Genomic DNA, 14,931 nt, shown 5'->3' with positions numbered 1-14,931 from the left:
AAATGTTACATCTTTAATTCTCCAGCACACTCTGTGAATGCTAGTCGGTCGCACGATGACACATGTTTGCCAGCTTTCATTCTCTCTCTCAAAGGTACTGTAAAGTTACAGTACATACCTTCAACTTCCTAACACTTCCTTGCTGCTGGAGAACTTGAATCATAACACCAAATTCTGCAGTCAGTAACGCGAGCTATCTGCAGGAAACAGACAATGTCAAGTTTTTCTGTGCCTGTAAAGACCCCTAGTTTTCACCTGTGGAAGAGATGGCTCCACTGAGTTTGGGCACAGTCTGGCTCCAGTCTGTGCTACCTTGCCTGTGATCCATAACTATTAAGGATTTATTTTAGTATTTAAAAGCCATGCAAGTGTAAATTGGAAATGGGAGACTGCCACTTCTGTACTGTTTGATCTAATGGTGTTTTTTCTTAGATTACTGGCAATACTTGCCTTATCATAAATCTTTATGCTTTTGTACACAGCGATTGCAGAGCAAAGTACTGAAACTAGTGGACATCTCTTATGGAGGTGAGAATGGTTTTAATCAAGCAATCGAACTGTCGGCTGAAGTCTTGTCCAGTGTGAAATTCATTCAGGAGAAGAAACTAATAGGTAAGAAATTCCGGCTGTTGTTCTCTGCAAATGTTTTAGATTTCTTTTAAAAAGAATGCTTGCATTTTATGATGCCTTTCAGTCTCTGTCTCAGAGCACGTTATAGACAGTCACGAAACTATCATGTAGGAAGCATGACAGCCAATCGTCCCACTGCAAAATTCAATCAATTGCAGTGAGCTAATGGAGTTGATGTTGGTTGCCCTTTACTGGCCCGATGGCAGTGGTGTTCCTCCTGGAGTCATAAACTCTCATTGAACGTTGTATTACCCCTCACCTACTCTCTGTATATACGGTTACTTTGAGTAAAGTTGAGTGGAGAGTGACCAGAGGAAAGAACCAACAGGGTCCTGTTACTCATGTTGGTGTCTATTCTTTGTTTCTTTTGTTGGATCATTTTGGTTTAAACCGTAATTTTAAAAAAAATTTATACTTAGGGCGATACTTTGATGAAATCAGCCAGGATACAGGAAAGTACTGCTTCGGAGTGGATGACACATTGAAAGCGCTGGAGATGGGTGCAGTTGAAATTCTGATAGTTTACGAAAATCTAGATATAATGCGATATGTTCTCCGCTGTCACGGCACAGAAGGTATTTGGAAATCTCCTTTTTGTCAGTTTTTCACCATCATGTTTACACTTTGTAGGATGTAGTTAAGACTGGATGTAATTGTTAATGTATAACTGATATTTGAAATAAGCAAGCATATTAATTGTCTTCTAATTTCCTAGAAGAGAAAATCTTGTACCTGACACCTGAACAAGAAAAGGATAAATCCCATTTCACAGACAAAGAGGTACAGTTTTCTTTGTACACAAAACAGCAGCAAATGGGGTGAAAGGCAATTTTTGAGGCTTTACATTCTAAATCTTTTTGATTTTGATTAAAATGAGGGGTGTTTGATAGGAATGACTGTCATATGTGGGATCTCATGAGACCTATGAAAAGTGACTGGTTTGTGTAGACTACACCACCCCCCCCCCCCCCCCCCCCCCCCCCCCGGCCACCGCTCAACCCGAGATGGCACTGACTTGCATTTAGGATGTGGTCACGGAGCTTGTAAATTATCTAATGGCTATTGAAGTGTACCTTCGAACTGTTTTATTGATGCATAATAAAAAATTATATTGAACCAATGATGAGACATTCGGATGGCTGACCAACTGTTTGATCCAAGATGTTAGTTTTATGAAGTGTTTTAAGAGGAGAGAGAAAGGTAAAGGATTTCGGGAGTCGGTTACAGAGGAGGACAGAGACAGAGGTTTAGAGAGAGATATCAAAAACTTGAGACCTAGACGGCTGAAAGCAAATCAATTCAGGATTAACTGAAAGATCCAAGCTGGAAAAATGCACAGTCGGCTGAGCAATGTCCAGCAGGCAATAGAATGATGAAGTTTACAGCAAACACATCATTCAGTTTCTGCGCACACTTTTGAATATTGCTGTGAAGTAAGACCTGTTGCCAAAACCTTTTGTCTTACACTTACCAGGACAAAAAAAAAATGCTAAATTTTAAATGATCGCTGCAATTTATACTCAGGCGAAAAGACAGCTGATTGGTTGGCAAGCTGACTTTGGTAGAAGCACTGCCATGGCGAAAGCAATGGGAGATGTACGCACCCAAAACTCCTGAGTAATTCAGTAAAGTGCAAGGCTTGAACATTTTCCTTTTGTTTGCAGAGGACGGGTCCCTGTGTACGAATGTATGTCGCTTCTAGCAAGGGTAAATGAGCCACAGTACGAGCTCGACTGATTATCTTAAATTCAGTGCCAGTGTGATGCCAGGTACGTAGGCCCAACAATTGGCTGATCAGACCAAACAGCATGTTCCTTCGGTTGTTCGTAATGCATAGATTAGAGACTGAACTCAACCAGCCCGTGCTTGCAAAACTCAAACAAAAAGTCACTTTTGGGCATTTCTATTTCAAAACAATATAGAATAGACAGGAACATGATAGAAAGTATGCCTCTCCTGGAGTGGTTTGCCAACAACTTTCAGCACTTGCTGACCAATCGTGAGTCTGCAAATAGCTACACTAACAACCAATTTAAGATAATTGGTGGAGCTTGTAATGTGGCTCATTTACATTTGCTCAAAGCTTGCTTCAACAGCATATCTCTCCTTTCAACACGATTCCAATTCTGTACTCCCAGGAAACTGTTTACATGTACTTTGAGTGTGAATTTTGTCTTAAGTTTCACTTTCCTTTACCTTCTTGACCAGTGAAATAACTCTATTTTCTGACACGAGATAAGCCTTGTGAGCGAAGTACTTTGATAGTTAGATTTGTACACAGCTGTCCTGAATTTTTTTTGTCATGTCTGCTGTTTGCTATGGAGGAACCAAGTTAAATGCGTTCACTCAAACCTTATTCACCTTTTTTGTAGTACTGCAATAGATTTTATCCAATGAATGTGAGTTGTGAATGGGGATTAATTAAGATTTGTTGCTGTTTTTCATAACTTGAAGCAATAATATCAATGTAACAGTTGACTGGATTGAAATGAAGGCATTCTGGGTTGAGTCTGTTATTCTTTTTGTTAAAACATTGCCTATTTTGAACTTGAGTACATATAGGTAAGACCGTATATTGCAGATTGTGACACTATCTTGTGTGCCACTTTTTACACACAAAACCCAACACTGAAGTGCTAGATATGGGTGTAATTACATTTAATTACAGATAAATGGTCCTCTTGAAATTTCAATGAGTAACAAAGTTGAAGTTGCAAAATGTAAAATTTATTTTGGTTTTGTTTCTTGTATTTTTTAAAAAAAAACAAAAATGTAGACTGGACAGGAACATGAACTGATAGAAAGCATGCCCCTCCTGGAGTGGTTTGCCAACAACTACAAAAAATTTGGAGCTACTCTGGAGATCGTCACAGACAAGTCGCAAGAAGGATCTCAGTTTGTGAAAGGCTTTGGTGGGATTGGTGGTAAGAGCTGCATGTTTGAGCTGTGAATTGTGTAGTCAACTGACCAACTGTTGCTGTTGAATCATAATATCCTAGAAATGTATAATACCCACCATTCGCTAATCTGTACTTCCAAAAGCACTAGACCGGTGAGTCTGATATCAGTGGTGAGTAAGTTGTTGGGAGGGGATTCTGAGAGACAGAATCTACATGCATTTGGAAAGGCAAGTACTTATAAGGGATAGTGAGCATCACCTTATGCATGGGAAATCGTGTCTCCAACCTGACTGAAGTTGTTTGAGGAGATGACCAAGAAGATAGATGAGGGAAGTGTGGTAGATCTCTGCATGGATTTCAGCAAGGCCTTTGATAAGGTACCACAGAATAGACTGATTATTAGAAATAAGTCACATGGGATCCAGGGCGAGTCAGCCAATTGGATACAAAATGAACTTGATGTTTGGAGACAGGGGGTGGTGGTAGAGAGTTGTTTTGCAGACCAGAGGCCTGTGACAAGCAGTGTGCTGCAAGGATTGGTGCTGGGTCCATTGTTATTTGTCATTTATAGAAAGGATTTTGATAATACAGGAGGCATAGTAAGTTTGTGGATGACGCCAAACTGGTAGTATAGTGGACAGTGAAGAAGGTTATCTAACTTAACAATGGGATCTTGATCAACTAACAGTGGCTGAGTTTATTTCAGGTAAATGTGGGGTGTTGCATTTTGGTAATACAAAACCAAAGTAGTGCTTGCTTAGTTAATGTAAGGGGCCTGGGGACTGTTATTGAAGAGAGAGACCTCCAGGGTGTAGATGCATAGTTTCCTCAAAGTGGCATCACAGGTAGGCTGGATGGAGGAGGTTTTTGGCATGCTTATCTTCATTGGTCAGAGCATGGAGTACAGGAGTTGAGATGCCATCTTACTGCTGTACAAGACATCGGTGAGGCCACATTTGGAATTCTGTGTACAATTCTGGTTGCCCTGTTATCGAACAATGTTATTAAACTGGAAAGGGTGCAAAGAAAAGACATCTTGCCAAGCCTGGAGGGTTTGAGTTATTAGGACAGGCTGGTAGGCTGGGACATTTTCTCCTGGAGCATAGGAGGCTGAGGTAGCATCCGAGGAACAGGAAAATCGCGTTTCGGGCAGGATCCCTTAATCAGGAATCACTCTTGCTCAAAATGTCGATTTTTCCAGTTCCTCAGATGCTGCCTGACATGCTGTGCATTTGCAGCACCGCTGTAATCTTGACTCTAATCTCCAGCATCTAGAGTCCTCGCTTGCGCGTAGGAGGGTGAGGGGTGATCTTATTGGAATTTATAAAATAAAAGGGGGCATAGATATGGTGAACGCCAAGATAGTTTCCCCAGAGGAGGGAAGTCCAAAACTAGAGAGTTTAAGAGGGGGAGGGGAGTTTTTATAGAGGATCGTACATGTATGGTCGAAGCTGCCAGAGGATGTGGTAGATGCAGGTGCCTCTTTACAAGGACATTTGGGCAGGTACATGGATAGGAAAGGTTGAGAAGGATTTGGGACTAGTTCAGGTAAATGGAACTATTCAGTTTGGGAAACTTGGTTGGCACGGATGAGTTGGGCCAAAGGGCATGTTTCCATACCAAATGCCAAATTGCTGGTCTATTCTAGTCAGACGAAGACAAATACTTGAGTTTGTTTTCAAGTAAGAAATTACACTGAAGATAAGTCACATGATACATCAATTAAAGATAAAGTCATAGAGATGTACAGCACAGAAACAGACCCTTCGGTCCCACTCATCCATGCTGACCAGAAATGCTAGTCTCAATTGCCAGCATTTGGCCCATATCCCTCTAAACCTTTCCTATTCATATACCAAGCTGGGTGGCTTTTAAATGTAATTGTGCAAGCTCCCACCACCACTTCTGGCAGCTCAATCTATACATATACCACTCTGTATGAAAAGGTTGTCTCTTAAGTCCCTTTTCAATCTTTCCCCTCTTCTTAAACAAATCCCCTCTAGTTTTAGACTCCGCTACCCTGGCGGAAACATCTTGGCCATTTATCCTATGTATACCCCTCATGGTTTTATAAACTACTTTTGGTCACCCCTCAGCCTCTGACACTCCAGGCGAAATGGCCACAGCATATTTATCTTCTCCCTATAGCTCAAACTCTCCTATCTTGGCAACATCCTTGTCAGTCTTTCCTGAACCGTATCAAGTTTAACAATATCTTTCCTATGGGCAGGACACCAGAACTGAATGCAGTTTGCCAAAGTTGGCCTAACCAATGTCTTGTACAGCCATAGCACAACCTCCCAACTTCTGTACTTGATGTACTGACCAATAAAGGCAAGGGCACCAAATGCTATTTTCACCACCCTGTCTACCTGTGGCTCCACTTTCAAGGAACTAGAAACCTGTAACCGGAGGACTTTTGATAGGCATCATTCTCCAGGATCTTACCATTAAGTGTATAAGTCCTGCTCTGATTGGCTTTTCCAAAATGCACACCTCACATTTATCGAAATTAAACTCCATCTGCCAATCCTCAGCCCATTGGCCCATCTGATCAAGGCCCTTGATGTACTCTGAGGTAACCTTTGCTGTCCACTACACCTCCAATTTTGGTGTCATCTTCAAACTTACTAACTATTGCGCCTATATTTACATCTAACTCCATTACATAAATATCAAAAAGCAGCGGACCCAGCACCAATCTTGTGGCACTGCACTGGTCACAGGCCTCCAGTCTGAAAAGCAGCCCTCCACCACCACCCTCTGTCTTCTACCTTTGAGCCAGTTCTGTATCCAAATGGCTAGCTTTGCTACGTTCCTTGTGATCTAACACCTCTAACCACTCCAGCATGCAGAACCTTGTCGAACACCTTACTGAGGTCAATAAAAACAACGTCCATTGTTCTGCCTTCATCTATCATCTTGGTCACTTCTTAAAAAAAGTCAAGTTAGTGAGATATTATTTTCCACGTACGAAGTCCTGTTGACTACCTCTAATAAATCCTTGCCTTTCCAAATACATGTAAACCCTGTCCCTCTGAATTCCTTCCAGCAGAGTGCCCACCACTGATATCAGGCTCACCAGTCTATAGTTCCCTGGCTTTTCCTTACCATATGTCTTAAATAATGACTATATTAACTAACCTCCAGTCGATGATACAAAGATGAAGACAGGATTTCTAAAAGCACAAGCATGGGAACCGCTGTTGACCATTCAGCCCTTGAGCCTGCTGTGTCACTGGAGATGAAGGCTTATCATCTACCTCAATACCACTTTCCCATTGCTATCCCCCTGTCCCTTGATGTCATTAGCAATGATATTTCGGTCTTAAACATTCTGGTTGAGCCTCCACAGCATCTGAAATAGAGAATTGCAAAGATTCACCACCCCCATGAGTGAAGAAATTCATCCTCATCTCAGTCCTAATTGGCTTACTGTTTATTCTGAAACTGCACACTCAGGATACTTTGTGTATCTACTTGTCTATCCTTTTAAGATTTCTGGAAATTACTAAGAGATTACCCCTTATTCTTACTAAACTCTAGAGAATGTAAACAATACCGTTGCAACAAAGAAACCTCCACTGTTATGGGAGTTTTGGGGCATTATAGAGTCAGAGTCATAGAGATGTACAGCATGGAAACAGACCCTTTGGTCCAACCCGTCCATGCCGACCAGATATCCCACCCCAATCTAGTCCCACATGCCAGAACATGGCCCATATCTCTCCCAACCCTTCCTATTCATATACCCATCCAAATGCCTCTTAAATGTTGCAGTTGTACCAGCCTCCACCACATCCTCTGGCAGCTCATTCCATACACTTACCACCCTCTGAAAAAGTTGCCCCTTAGGTCTCTTTTCTATCTTTCCCCTCTCACCCTAAACCTATGCCCTCTAGTTCTGGACTCCTTGACCCCAGGGAAAAGACTTTGCTGATTTACCCTATCCATGCCCCTCATAATTTTGTAAACCTCTATAAGGTCACCCCTCAGCCCCAGCCTGTTCAGCCTCTCCCTGTCGCTCAGATCCTCCAACCCTGGCAACATCCTTGTAAATCTTTTCTGAACCCTTTCAGGTTTCACTACATCTTTCTGATAGGAAGGAGACCAGAATTGCACGCAATATTCCAACAGTGTCCGAGCCAATGTCCTGAACAGCCGCAACATGACCTCCCAACTCCTGTACTCAATACTCTGACCAATAAAGGAAAGCATACCAAACGCCGCCTTCACTATCCTGTCTACCTGCTACTCCACTTTCAAGGAGCTATGAACCTGCACTCCAAGGTCTTCTTTGTTCAGCAACACTCCCTAGGACCTTACCATTAAGTGTATAAGTCCTGCTAAGATTTGCTTTCCCAAAATGCAGCACCTCGCATTTATCTGAATTAAACTCCATCAGCCACTTCTCAGCCCATTGGCCCATCTGGTCCAGATCCTGTTGTAATCTGAGGTAACCCTCTTTCGCTGTCCCACTACACCTCCAATTTTGGTGTCATCTGCAAACTTGCTAATTGTACCTCTTATGCTCGCATCCAAATCATTTATGTAAATGACAAAAAGTAGAGGGCCCAGCGCTGATCCTTGTGGCACTCCACTGGTCACAGGCCTCCAGTCTGAAAAACAACCCTCCACCACCACCCTCTGTCTTCTACCTTTGTGTCAGTTCTGTATCCAAATGGCTAGTTCTCCCTGTATTCCATGAGATCTAACCTTGCTAATCAGTCTCCCATGGGGAGAAAAGTCTTCACCAGAATTTCACAGTGCAGTGGTTTTTTACAACTGACAAAACTATCTAATCCTACCACAAAGCTTCCACTCTGCAACCCTGCACATGTAATAAACACTGACCTAGCCTTAAAACAAACTTGTGCAGGATCAGAAATTAATGAGCTCATTTGTCATAAAACAAACATAAAGTATTATGGACCACACCAAACCCCTTCAAAATATTCAGAAGACAATCTGGACCTAACTTTTTCTTCTTTTAAAGGTAAATAGAAGGTGTTGTGTTCCAGATGCAATTTGATTGGCCAAACTACCAGATTTAAAGCAAAACTCAGGTATTCATCCACTCTAGTTAAAATATAGAAGGAAGAAAAAATTTGGACTAACAACTCTATTAGAAAACCTAACAAAATAACAGATGCAGAAACTATTACTAATTAACTGTCCAGTATAGTAATATCCCATAAATGCACCTTTGGCAAATGGCAAAAGGCAAATTCAGAAAATATCGTCTCACATGCAACTCTGGTAGCCCAGGAGGAAGAAACATCAAGAGAAAATTGACTATAGAACCTCGGAGAGATTTACTACAGCTTCCAGCCCTGCTGAGTTCCCAGCAACAGCTGCTGATAATTTAAAAATCCTGGTTCTGTTGGAGCTTTATCGCACCCATTCAGGCAACCTCTATTGTTCCAACTTATTTTTTGAAAAAACAAGCTGTTTATTGTCATGGGTCTGGTGGACTGTTTGGCACCTCCTGCCTTTAAAGCAGCCTAATTTTAAAAAAAAGACATTATAACCTCTTAAAGCCATAGTATTGTCATGCAAGTCCTGTTGGATCTGGATGAATTGCGACTGTGTTGTCGACTAAAGAAATTGAGGGTTTGGTTAAGGAAAAGGAAGCATATGTAAGGTATAGACAGGATAGATCGAGTGAATCCTTAGAGTATAAAGGAAGTAGGAGTATACTTAAGAGGGAAATCAGGAGGGCAAAAAGGGGACATGAGACAGCTTTGGCAAATAGAATTAAGGAGAATCCAAAGGGTTTTTACAAATATGTTAAGGACAAAAGCGGAACGAGGGAGAGGATAGGGCCCCTCAAAGATTAGCAAGGCAGTCTTTGTGTGGAGTCACAGAAAATGGGGGAGATACTAAATGGATATTTTGCATCAGTATTTACTGAGGAAAAGGGTATAGAAGATATAGATTGTAGGGAAATAGATGGTGACATCTTGCAAAATGTCCAGATTACAGAGGAGGAAGTGCTGGCTGTCTTGAAATGGGAAAAGGTGGATAAATCCCGAGGACCTGATCAGGTGTACCCGAGAACTCTGTGGGAAGCTAGAGCAGTGATTGCTGGGCCTCTTGCTGAGATATTTGTATTATCGATAGTCACAGGTGAGGTGCTGGAAGAGTGGAGGTTGGCTAACGTGGTGCCACTGTTTAAGAAGGACGGTAAGACAAGCCAGGGAACTATAGACCAGTGAGCCTGATGTCAGTGGTGGGCAAGTTGTTGGAGGGAATCCTGAGGGACAGGATGTACATGTATTTGGAATGGCAAGGACTGATTAGGGATAGTCAACATGGCTGTGTGCATGGGAAATCATGTCTCACAAACTTGATTGAGTTTTTTGAAGAAGTAACAAAGAAGATTGATGAGGGCAGAGCAGTAGATGTGACCTATATGGACGTCAGTAAGGTGTTCGACAAGGTTCCCCATGGGAGACTGATTAGCAAGGTTAGATCTCATGGAATAGCCATTTGGATACAGAACTGGCTCAAAGGTAGAAGACCTCAAAGTTAGGTGGTGGTGGAGGGTTGTTTTTCAGACTGGAGGCCTGTGATCAGTGGAGTGCCGCAAGGATCGGTGCTGGGTCCTCTTCATTTTGTCATTTGCATAAATGATTTGGATGCGAGCATAAGAGGTACAGTTAGTAAGTTTGCAGATGACACCAAAATTGGAGGTGTAGTGGGACAGCGAAAGAGGGTTACCTCAGATTACAACAGGATCTGGACCAGATGGGCCAATGGGCTGAGAAGTGGCAGATGGAGTTTAATTCCAATAATTACGAAGTGCTGCACTTTGGGAAAGCAAATCTTAGCAGGACTTATACACTTAATGGTAAGGTCCTAGGGAGTGTTGCTGAACAAAGAGACCTTGGAGTGCAGGTTCATAGCTCCTTGTAAATGGAGTCGTAGGTAGATAGAATAATGAAGAAGGCGTTTGGTATGCTTTCCTTTATTGGTCAGAGTATTGAGTATAGGAGTTGGGAGGTTATGTTGCGGCTGTACAGGACATTGGTTAGGCCACTGTTGGAATATTGCGTGCAATTCTGGTCTCCTTCCTTTTGGAAAAATGTTGTGAAATTTGAAAGGGTTTATAAAAGATTTATAAGGATGTTGCCAGGGTTGGAGGATTTGAGCTACAGGGAGAGGCTGAACAGGCCTGGGGCTGTTTTCCCTGGAGCGTCGGAGGGGTGACCTTATAGAGGTTTACAAAATTGAGGGGCATGGATAGGATAAATAGACAAGGTCTTTTCCCTGGGGTCGGGGATTCCAGAACTAGAGGGCATAGGTTTAGGGTGAGAGGGGCAAGATGAAGAAGAGACCTAAGGGGCAACATTTTCACACAGAGGGTGGTACGTGTATGGAATGAGCTGCCAGAGGATGTGGTGGAGGCTGGTACAATTGCAACATTTTAAGAGGCATTTGGATGGGTATTATGAATAGGAAGGGTTTGGAGCGATATGGGTCAGGTGCTGGCAGGTGGGACTAGATTGGGTTGGGATATCTGCTCGGCATGGATGGGTGGGACTGAAGGGTCTGTTTCCATGCTGTACGTCTCTGACTCTATGACTATTTGGGGAAAAAAAACCCTGTTCCTGACCTCTGACAGTCACATCTTTGATTCCAGTTGGCAAATTATTTCCTCCATCAGTGTAAAATCAAATTTTTACGATGAAATAATACCAATTTAGATCTGTGTGACTTGAATGGGGGAGATAGGTAAATATACTAATATCCAGATAGTGATTAAAGCTAAGAAAAAGGTGATAAATAATTCATCAAATGTACAGGACACCCAGAACACTTTGCAAAGTTTACTCAATGTAAATTAGCTTCATGCTTCATGTATTTCAGCAGTTTCTGTATTCTGTTATTTCTTAAGGGCTTTAGGGCATCCTGAGGCTGTTAAAGGTGCTGTGTATGTTAAGTCTATTGTTTTAAACAGGTATCCTGCGGTACCGAGTGGACTTTCAAGGTATGGAATACCAGGGAGATGAGGAAGACTTTTATGACCTGGACGACTACTAGGTAGTTTGGACTAGGTCTGGTTACAGGTGCCTAACCCTCCAGCATCCAACCCAAGGAGTGAAGATCCACAGCGGAATAATCAATCCCTGCCTTAGAACAGACATTTACACAACTTGTGATACTCTAAATACATTGGAGATGGTGAATTTAAAAAAGATAACACTCTTCGATTTGTCATAGTGTCAATACAGCAGCAACACCAAACTACTGTGTTCCTAATGCCAGTTTGGACTAATCTTTTGAAAATTTCTTTTTTTTTTAATTTTTACTTCAATGGGACTTTTGTTGCTGTTGTATTTTATGAAATTCAGATTTTTTTACCTCCATATGTAGAGGCAAATAATAAAAATGGAATGCTATTGAACTTCATTTCTGCAGGCTGAATGGAGATGAGCTCTCTGTTTTCCCCCTTGGAGAGAGTTTCTATATTGGGAAAAAAAGGCAACTTGAGTAACTTGTGCAGTGTATGACCCCATTTACATGGGTTATAGTGAGCCATGGCTGTACATGAGGGGGTGGGGGCTGTAATAAGGCCTTTGTCATGCAAGTAATTAACTTTAATCTATTTCAAATAAAGTGGGGGTACAGGCGAATTTTCAGATTCGCAACCAATTTTCTTTTTGGCTTCCGCCTTTGCGGAGGGAGTAGGAAAGAGTCCCTCAAGCCTTTTATATAAAAAAAATTAAAGAGGGGGTCATTTAAGTAGCATTTTGCCTGCTGCTAGGTATTGACAGGATGGGTGCTAGCGATATCTAGTGGTGGTATAAGGTGCTGTAACCCCAAGCAATATTTGTACCTGCAGTGGTCTCGATGGTTTTAAACTAGAGTTCCCATTCAACTGTATGAACAGTGGGTTTCCTTTGGCTGCTTGCAAGTCGAGAGCCAGTAAGTTCTAACTTTGGGATGTGTGATGGTTTTGATCTGGATGGCTCTGTAATGTATTAACTTAGGATCTGCTCCATATTGGGGTTTATTGTTGGTACAGTACGAGCATGCACCCTTGGGATCATGCTGCAGGACCCAGCCTCTGCTGCACAAACTGCAAATTGTAAAATTGATGTCTGTGTGATTCTTCTAGACAGCCCCACTTTCTAGCAAAGGCATCCAGGCACCATCCACTCGTTTGACACAGGTATCACATTTCCATTGGGGTTTGAGTTCCTGTTGAGACAGTGCAAAGAAGCTCAAATCTAAACCCCTGATATGACGATCCAGCAACCTGGACAAACCGAGTAAGGTGGCTGTTATTGAACCAGAACAATTGAAGAAAAATGGTAACGAGAGCATGATTGTTGTAATCAAACTGTAAACTGGTTAAAATAGAACATTAAAACCACACAGAGCAGTGAGGTCATATTAGTACAAAGGGACTGTCAGTGAACACTGACATTGGGATGGAGCTGTACTGAATTGTTGGACAGGCATTGATTGGGACATGGATGGAGGGCAGATGTCAAAGGAAGGTTTTGTTGAGCAGCCTGTTTACTGAAATCTCTTGTTGGATAGGATTTGCTATTCCTTGTTGTGTTTTAAGTAGTCACTTGTTAATATAGTTGAGGCAAAGTCATTAGGATTGTTAACTAAATTGTATCACTTGTCACATTTCAATAATAAGTACTGAAAAATGCAGTGAAGTTTTCTAATTTAAAGATGGGACAAGTCAATGTACATTGCACACACTATAATGTTCTGAGTGACTGCTTGTAACATGCATGACATAATATTGAAATCAAACCTATATCTGTTTATCTGTGAAATCATCTAATGGATAAGAGGAAGGCAGTGATTGTGTTGGGATGTGGTCTTAGTTGGATCAGACAATGGGGGAGATGGTTCCTGATTAGAATTTTCAACAATACAACATCTTTCTCAAACTCTTTAACTCAGTCCCAGTGTTACAGTGTAGTTCACTTAATATGAATTAGGATTTCTTTCCTATTTGACAACTATTCAATGCATATAACACCTTTGCCATTAATCAACAAGAGCCTCCACCTATTCATATCATCAACTTTGTAATGTGACTCATATCTGGTTCCCAAAGTCTATTTCTAGCAAGATGTATATTTAATTGAATACAATAATACACTGTAGAGAGTTGTCAATTTGAAATTCGTTTCCCACTATGCTTCTGTTCATTGTCAGGATTAGAATGTTAAGTTTTCAAAAAACTTTGAGTACTGAAATCCGTTTGCTGCTTTTTGAAATGTGCTTTTCTGTCAAAACATCCAACAATAGTCTTCTGTTTTAAATGAGTAAATTTCTAATGCTGAATATATAAAACTAGAATTAAGAAAGCAAATGTGCAGATCATGACATGATTGCAATTCTGTTTTTGTCATTTTGGCCTTTGAAGTTTTCAGTACTCAAAAGAATTTATGGAGAACTTGCATTGAGGTTAAGAGCAAAAATGCAATGTCCTTCTATTTGTCCTCCCCAGCTCCTGTCCAAAAGAGAATTGTGCTGGACCATGCTTTTAGCACTGGGTTGCTCATACTGTGTAAATGGGGCCATTTTGATACATAAACCAGAAGAATATATATATATATAAATAAATATATATTTACTTTTTCAAATAGCCCACTGCTTGGTATAAGAAGTATGCATTGGAAAGTATGCAGCTCCTTTTGTAGTTTTAATGTTTACTATTTAAGTTTGGAAATGATGCCAAAATGTTTTTTGTATTTCTTTGACCAATGTATTCTCCTGATAAGGAAGTGATCTATTGAATTCAGAGAAAAGGGGTCGATCTCAGCTTTCGTGCACTGCAGCCTCTGCAGAAAGATTCCAAGCAGCAACTTGGTGTTGTGATGTACAGAAATGGAGAAGAGTATTAAAACCATATTTAAGAATATCATTGGTTTGAGTCTTGTTATTTTGAGCTGTTAGAGGAAACTTGAATCTCAGTAGAACTTGAGATTGTCCCTCATAACAGTAGTTTGCAAAGGCACTGTGAAACTGGACAGTGGAAAGTAGATGACACCATGTGTAATCAGTCCACAGCAGCAGCTCATCCTGGTCTGAGGCCATAGTTAACAGTTGGTCTCAGACCCCTTCCTGACTCAGGAGAGCAGCCGAGTAAAGTCACCAGAAGACCATAGGGTTTTGTATCATTAGAGATGACTGTTGAATTTAACCTGAGGAACACCATACCCCAGGCAAGGGGTGAGATTGAGAAAATGGGATCTTCATGTGTGACTTATATATGGTTCCCAAAGTCTATTTCTAGCAAGATATATATTTAATTGAATGCAATAATACTGTAGAGAATTGTCAATTTGAAATCAGTTTCCCACTATGCTTCTGTTCATTGTCAGGATTAGAATGTTAAGTTTTCAAAACACTTTGAGTACTG

At 41.2% G+C, this 14,931-nt stretch overlaps 1 protein-coding gene across 3 annotated transcripts in view; it reads left to right on the top strand.

The window, feature by feature from the left end:
• Positions 1–14,430, top strand: part of LOC140492208 (eukaryotic peptide chain release factor subunit 1) — a 66,918-nt gene extending 52,488 nt beyond the window's left edge. For 2 of the 3 annotated variants that reach the window (XM_072591094.1, XM_072591095.1), the window contains exons 7-11: positions 483–612; positions 1,050–1,205; positions 1,346–1,410; positions 3,407–3,554; positions 11,494–14,430. In XM_072591094.1, the coding sequence (XP_072447195.1) occupies positions 483–612; positions 1,050–1,205; positions 1,346–1,410; positions 3,407–3,554; positions 11,494–11,576 (582 nt within the window). In that variant the 3' untranslated portion in view covers positions 11,577–14,430. Of the gene's footprint in view, positions 1–482; positions 613–1,049; positions 1,206–1,345; positions 1,411–2,294; positions 2,381–3,406; positions 3,555–11,493 lie in introns of those variants that run through there. The other variant, XM_072591096.1, reaches the window with a different exon arrangement.
• The last annotated feature ends 501 nt before the right edge of the window (positions 14,431–14,931 follow it).

Source organism: Chiloscyllium punctatum, chromosome 20 (genome assembly GCF_047496795.1).
Source record: "Chiloscyllium punctatum isolate Juve2018m chromosome 20, sChiPun1.3, whole genome shotgun sequence".
Taxonomy (NCBI): Eukaryota; Metazoa; Chordata; class Chondrichthyes; order Orectolobiformes; family Hemiscylliidae; genus Chiloscyllium; species Chiloscyllium punctatum.
The sequence above is the reverse complement of the archived record's forward strand: the minus strand, read 5'-3'. Positions and strand labels throughout refer to the sequence as shown.